The sequence below is a fragment of the Penaeus vannamei genome, chromosome 33 (genome assembly GCF_042767895.1).
Source record: "Penaeus vannamei isolate JL-2024 chromosome 33, ASM4276789v1, whole genome shotgun sequence".
NCBI classification, from domain to species: Eukaryota; Metazoa; Arthropoda; class Malacostraca; order Decapoda; family Penaeidae; genus Penaeus; species Penaeus vannamei.
This window is the reverse complement of record NC_091581.1, coordinates 2,931,484-2,938,983: the sequence shown is the minus strand read 5'-3', so window position 1 is coordinate 2,938,983 and position 7,500 is coordinate 2,931,484. Positions and strand designations below refer to the sequence as shown.

Below are 7,500 nucleotides of genomic sequence, written 5' to 3'. Positions count from 1 at the left end.
ATTGATTTGTTACCCTTCAGGAAATCCTTTTATAATCAAGATAAACAAACATCAGCAACATATATAATACATTGCTTTAATTTGTCTTTAACTTCAAAACTAGACACACACAAATACACAACCATCTAATCTATCAGACTCAAAAGATCGGACAGACTATCCTGAAAGTTGTCTTGGACAAACCACATATTAATCCAATCTCTATCGGGCAAGTCACTCAATTTCTTACAATATATTCTTGATTCACACAGTTTACTTACTCAGAGCACCTTCAACTGCATCAAACTCATAAACTTCTACAGCACTCAAAATCATTCAAGATACACAAGATGTTTATATGGTCTTCTTTTTTTTTTTTGCTGCAGATCCACTATATTTAAAAATAAATATGAGCAACAACTCCTCACTATTTGTCCACCATAATGGTAACATGCATCACAGTCACTTTACCCATTCCTACAAATACCAAGACCATTGTCATCAACAATGCACACATTTCAAACAAGTCATGTTGACAAATACATTGACATTCTTATCTGACTACATTTGAATTGTCTGCATTCTGAGCCCTCTCATTTACACAATATGTTAAAGCAACTTTGGTGGGTTTACTAAATTATAATCTCATACATATTTGAATCCCACATTCTTAATATTTCCATGCATCTTTTATTTTTACAGACAAAAGCACTTCTTTTGTTTGTTATGGCAAGCTAAAATTATTCAAATTGAGCAAAGTGTCATGGTCTGTTACAAGTCCTTTTTGCAAAATTACCATAACAGGAATATTGGCATATCATCAACAGAAAAAGACCTTTTTTTCCCTTCTTTTAAATTTTCAAATTTCATCATCAAGACACTTCTAAAATTCCCAGCATTTTCTTACTAATATATAAATTTTTGGTTCTATGCCCCAGCAACACCACTTTGTTCACTCCAACATCCCAAACCTACCCCCATTTTATCCTCCGATAATCTAAAATCTAACCAAAAAGGAAGAGGGGAAAGATTTTTCTCTTTTTAAACTAAAGCAAGTCTCTAGTATGCCTAGATCACTTTACAGAGGTATTGTTATGAGGCTTAGTTACGGTAGCTGTTATATGGCACATTCTCTACATAAAATAAGATCCTGCAGTTACTGTTTTCCCAGTCCAATGCAATGTATATTAGGTATCATTTGCACTGAGTAATATCTACTGAACCTAAGTCCAAGACCTCTCAATTTTATGACTTCTTCCATTGCCAAGGTTATCTAAATAATAACCAAATGCACAAACATAACCATTGTTTTTATAAACCCCTATCTCCCTAACCCAATACACTGCAGGTATCTAACAGGAAAAATGGAAAAAAAAAAAGTGGAAAAAAGTCCTTACTAAATAATTAAACAAATTTGCTAAGGAGTCATCAGCAGGATTTGGGGTATCTGTTAACTATATTACACAACCATTATTTTGTTTTTGGTTCATTCTTCTATCATATCTAAGTGTAAAAGATGATTTCTGGGATCTGTCCATCTTCGACGGATGTACCATTATTATTGCCGGCTGCATATGTGAACTGGAAGGTTGCTCTGTCACCTGATGGACATTCCACCGCCACCTTGCGCATTCCTTTGGTTCCATAGTGAGAATCTGGACCCTGAGTACACCAAAAATGTATAAGCAACAAATATATAACATGACAGAAATAAAACTAGCTATCTACTACATGATAGATTTTAATTATGTCATGATTTTTTCCTTACCTGTATTTTACCCCATCTACTAAATCTACATGTCACCTACTATAACTGCCTTATTTGCATGCAACAGTGTCTGTCTAGATATTCTGAAGAATTGATATATACACTGAGGAAATATTAATCAACCTCAAGATGGGATTTCCCCAAGCCATACTAAGGCACATGCTGGGCTTTGTGCAGTCTGCCATTTATATGAAAATCCAGAATTGTGGGGAATAAACATTTATCCTACTCTCTACTTTTGGCTGCAGTATACACAAATTTTTGGTAAGTGTGGCTAAAAAGAAATTTTGGGGCTACATTTGAGAGGCTGCATCTTCTCAGTGACTGCAGTTGGAGGCAAACAAGTGAACAACTACGAGTAGGCTTGACTGTGCACGGTATGGGTGCTGTTACCTGGCATTTGGCTCAGTTTACCGTGACATGATAAGAATTTATTCGGCCAGAGTGGGTTAAATAAGTTGCCTACATTCTTCTGAAATATGCTATCCAATAGGAAGTGGTGTATGCTGCATTTTTCATTCAATCAAGTTTCATCTTTCAAAGCATACAAATAGGCAAGGTATAAAATACAGAAATGTAGTCAATTAATACATTTGCAAAGATAGGAAAAGTCAATTAGTAATGGTTAAAACATCAATCAAAATAATGAATCTTGGTGCAAGTGTATTTTGATACCAGACTCACCTTCAGTGTAGCATAAGCAGTGTAGTTAGTGTTGGGCAGCACCTCAACAGGCTCCTTAAACATGACACGAAATGTATTCACAGAACCATCAGATGTAAAGTTTGTGTCGTTGCTTGCACACACCTAAAAATCAACACAAAGTATAAGCCATGCACATTACTGAAGATTCTTTCTCAGGATATATGTATAAGATCCCAACAAGTGTGCTGAAATTATCAACATCAGTGTTTAGTATGTACCCAACATTTTTATTTAGTAATTTCTCACCTTAAATCAGCTGAAATGAGAAAAAAGAAAGAGGGAAAAAGACTCAAAGAACATTTGCCCTCTTTTCATGTATTTTTGTTGTTTAAAGGAAGGACTGTTTGTTTGTGTGAAGATGCTGTTGTGTCCATACCTATTTTGTGTTTGCTCCATAACAATTATAACACTAACCATGGCTACCCGTGGGCCTGCAAGGATAGAGCAGAATCTGATTGCCTCCCCTCGGTAGCAAAAGGTCAGCCGAGGGGGTACCCTGGCACTCTCTCGGGATTCTTTCCCTGAACACGATAGTAAAGGTTCCCTCCCTCTAAATCCATAAAAATGGACAATATTGGACAGTCTTTTTCTAGTATACCAGATATAATATGATGTGAGGATCTTAGTCCTCAGTACGAAAGTAATGTAAACAGAAACATTTTCTGTACAAAGAAAGAAAAATTAAAAAAATAAAGATAATACAAAATGAGAATAATCAAATATAAAAATATCCAATTCTATTGCTCTTTTCCCCCTCAGTCTACACACAAGTTTGGCCCTATGAAGATAGGTGATTCCATATTTCTGGAAATATGGAATTAAGAAAGCGAAATGGACAAACACTAAATAATGTCTTTCTGAGTAAAATGATACTAGTCCTCTCTTCAAAATTGACCTAGGTCAGTTAATTGAATCCTACATTTCACCTATTTCTCTCTTCTTCTGATCCTATTTTCTTTTTTCTTTTTTTTGACTGTAGAAGATAACCAAATCTTTGAATATATATAAAAAAAAAAGGAGAAAAAAAGAAAAGAGAGAAAAAAAAGCTCCATCATATACAAATATAAGCCAAAACTGATAATGAAGTAGAAAATGAAAAGGAAGACACAAACAGAAAAAAAAGTGATGACCCCATAAGCATGACCTTATCCTAAATCATTTGTTATAAACTTAGAAGTACATGCGCCTGATTTAATCTTTATGTACCTTGCAAACATTCAAATAGTTTTTATGTAAGTGATTTCATACGAAAACATTAACATGTTGGCATCATGGGTAAATGTACACATACGCCGTCCACTGTGATTTTACTCTATCAATTTTGCTTACAAAAACATGGCTCTATAAGTGCTATGCCACAAGGGAGTCAATTACTGATATTGCCTGTTTACTTCAATCCTTGAATTTTAAAAAGTGAAGTTTTTATTTTCATTATATAACACTGTCAATGAGAATAGAAATGAATAACAATAGCACAAGAAATGAATTTTTCCTCCCCTTAACATTCAACGAACAAGTTTAATAGGCAAGGTTGGATAGATTGCTTAACCCTCTGTGCCAGGATGACATGAAATATGAGCCATAATCCCATGATATTAGTTTATGATTTTGTTTACACATAGATGGCTTAGTACTTAGTCACCAAGGAGCCAAATACTATTTTAACTTATTCACCTATTTACCTTCAACATTATAATCATAATGTCAATAATAATAACAGAATTGATTTTTACAGCATACAAGAAACAAACTTTTTCCTGAAAATTCAAAAAATAAAGAAATTAGGTGAAGGTATGTTAGGCTACTAATTGACTTCTTGGTGGCTGAGCACTCGTGGAGCTACTGTGTGTGACAAAGTTCATAATGGACAATACATATAACTGCACACAAAGGGTCATAGATTAAGCACTTGTGAACCCGTGTTAGAAAAATGAATTAAACAAAACCACAGCAGAGAGCAAGTATCTGGTACCAACAGGTTATACCAAAGCCTAATAACTAATGAAGAAAGTTAGTGTCAAGCTTCAGAAAGTCTCATATTAATTGCAATTCCCATTATCATAAAAAGAAAGAGAAAAAAACAAAGAGGGGGGGAGGGAGATAGGAAAGAAAAGAAAAGAAAAGAAAAGAAAAGAAAAGAAAAGAAAAGATTAACCATCCAATAAAACTAATATTCCTTTATGCATGTAACTAGATGTTGTTTCTTACCTTTCCTGTTGCTGTATGGATGATCTGGATGGTCACTTCATACTCTGATGGCCCATGGATGGACCCATACATTCCAAAACCCACGACAAATATACGACGGTCAACTATGAATCTGTAAAATCATATCTGAAGTTAGATCTGGCACTATTTCAGCAAAAAAATTATAATACAATTAACAACATATATAATCTACTTCTATCTGAATATGTACATGTAGTGAGACTAACATAAATAAATTTCTTAAGATATCAAATTACAGAACGTTATATTCCATTTTGTACAACTATCTTTCTGATTACTCAGATAACATAAGAACTAAATAAACCTAAATTTACCCTGACATAAATCATATGGAATCAAAAGAAATGAGAGAATGCTGACCTTCCTTTTAATTTTACCAACAATCGACCACAACCTACCTAATTCTATCACTTGTTCCAGAATACCCCCATCTGGACTCAATCTGCTGGAAACGACACACCGTCTGCTCCTTGCCAGTCATGCAGCATCTCGGAACATCTAGGAAGTTGACCGGGGGTTTGGGGTTGACCTATGATGAGAGAAGGTTTGCCACATAGCGTAAATTTTCACTTAATGATGCCTTGAGGTAGGCTTGATTGATTTGGTGAAAATATGATACATTGAGTAACAATTTTTAACTAATGAATGTTTTGTATGAGCTTTTAAAATCATTTTATTTTAGCACAATGACAATTTTGTTTGGCAATAATATGTACTATATTGAAGGCCTGTCCTTGTGGAAACAAAAAATATACCTTATGTAAGTATAAATGGTTACAGGAAAGACTTAAGAGGATAATGAATCTCAAAACCCTTTTCAGGAAGTAATATGGAATATATATGTCAAGTATTTAATGCTGTAGCCTTTCTTGGCTTTAATTAATCTGAAGTAATATTCAAAAGTGAATTAGTATTAAAGGGTAATAGTAACAGGGATAAGGTGCTGGAAAAAGAAAATGTAAGATATCTTATACTTACTGTGAAGTGGAGAAAGAGCTGGACAACCTCGCGGTCTGTAAGAATGCCTGACTGTGCTGGTCCCTGAGCAAACTCTTCCACAGTCATGAGGGGAAAACGAATAAGGGACAGAGCTCTGCCTAACTCTTGTCTCTGATTAGCACTAGTTACAGGTAAGCCCTCGCGCTCACACTCTGCCTCTGACCACCTATTAGGAGCAATTATTACTTTAGTTATCTAGCTTCAGTTTTTCTAATCACATAAAAAATAATTCATAAAATTAGTTTAATAGCATGAAAATACAATATCTATAACAAAAGCAAATCACAAATTTCAACACAAAGTACCTTACCTGACTGTTGCTTGAAATAGTTTGGCCTCTCGAATCCTCAAGGTGTCTCTTTCTAGCACCAGACACAGGGTATTATGGTCAATGTCTGTGAAGCCTTCAGCTGCTAGTGAATCTTCAGTGTTTTTGTCAATTGTCTCCAAGCACAGGGCTGCTAGTTGTGGCTCATCAAAGAGTCGAGCCTGCAAGATTTTGTCCAGTTCTAGATATCAATTCATTATATGCCTATTCTAAAATATTTTTATTCAGTTATATTCTGAAGCAGCTCGTTATACCTTCCATTTTTCAAATATACAAAGAATAATACAAAACAAATGGAACCTTTAATCAAACACAAATGTATACGAGTATATAATTTAGTCCTTGAACTACTATACCTGGGTAAGAAGCATGAATGCATTATCTGAGGAGAGGTTACGCTTGAGAAAATCTACACAGGCTTGTTCTAGAGCTGGAACTGCGTACTTCTTTGCCGTGTACAATACAGTCATCACTGTCTCGGGCCCAATCTGCACCTCATCACTAGATGGAGTGGGAAGTAACTTTTTTCAGATCTAATGACTCGAGATGTCTTCAGAAGGGTATGAACAACTCAAGTATCTTTAATGAATGCTTAAAGAAAGACTTGGTTTACACCATACAATAAAATTAACACACCACAACAAAACGCATAAATCTAAGAGATGAAAATTATACGGCACACACACTCTGTATCATATATACACGTCCACACAAATATTTGACTCACTTTTTCACACCTATCTTCTTCAAACAACCATTAACCCGATAACTGCAACACACACTATTTGCTGTAGTTTGAGGCGACAGCGACATACAGCATTTGCTGTAGGGGTTTCAGATCCATATATCAAATTTCCCATGCATGCAGATCTTATCTAAAATAGCACAAAAATCTTTTTTCTTGAACTTATCATTACTTTTTCTTGTCACTATCTTGCACACCAGATTTTGGCCAGATCTCTTGAGTGTGCAGTTCTCGGGTTAATATTGAATGTGAAATGAAACTCTAAATATATATCTTCATTTTCCATCACTCTACCCCTCTCTCTGCTCACCTGTACAAGAATCTCAAGAGCGCCAAGAAGGCCTGAGGCTCTACGTCCGGCAGTTCAATCTCATCCTGATGGGTACTTAGCTGCCCGTTGAACATGGCATCGAAAACGGCACTGCCCACTGCCAGCACAAATTTATGGGCCGGAATGCGTTGCCTTGAGTCTCCCTTGCCGACCAGGAAATGAACATCGCTCAATATTTCATTGTTGAACAGAAATGCAAATCTGAAACCATTCAATTAAACTGTATAGAGTACAAGTCAGCATTATATCTTGGGGCTAAAATAAGACACAAATACACTTTTCCTGTCTTGGGAATTCATAAAAACTACACTACTTACCCATCACTCTACAGTACACTGGGTCAGACGAAAGAAAAGAAGAAAAGAAAAGAAAAGAAAAAAACAAGAGAACAAGAAATTTGAACAAAACGTAACTTC

At 35.3% G+C, this 7,500-nt stretch overlaps 1 protein-coding gene across 2 annotated transcripts in view; it reads right to left on the bottom strand.

Moving 5' to 3' along the window:
• Positions 1-843: 843 nt before the first annotated feature.
• Positions 844-7,500, bottom strand: part of LOC113827740 (BTB/POZ domain-containing protein 1) — a 23,367-nt gene continuing 16,710 nt past the window's right edge. For both annotated transcript variants that reach the window (XM_027380636.2, XM_070145348.1), the window contains exons 4-11: positions 7,064-7,285; positions 6,365-6,509; positions 5,991-6,169; positions 5,660-5,846; positions 5,080-5,210; positions 4,661-4,772; positions 2,432-2,554; positions 844-1,641 (exon numbers count right to left, since the gene is read on the bottom strand). In XM_027380636.2, the coding sequence (XP_027236437.2) occupies positions 1,483-1,641; positions 2,432-2,554; positions 4,661-4,772; positions 5,080-5,210; positions 5,660-5,846; positions 5,991-6,169; positions 6,365-6,509; positions 7,064-7,285 (1,258 nt within the window). In that variant the 3' untranslated portion in view covers positions 844-1,482. The remainder of the gene's footprint in view (positions 1,642-2,431; positions 2,555-4,660; positions 4,773-5,079; positions 5,211-5,659; positions 5,847-5,990; positions 6,170-6,364; positions 6,510-7,063; positions 7,286-7,500) is intronic.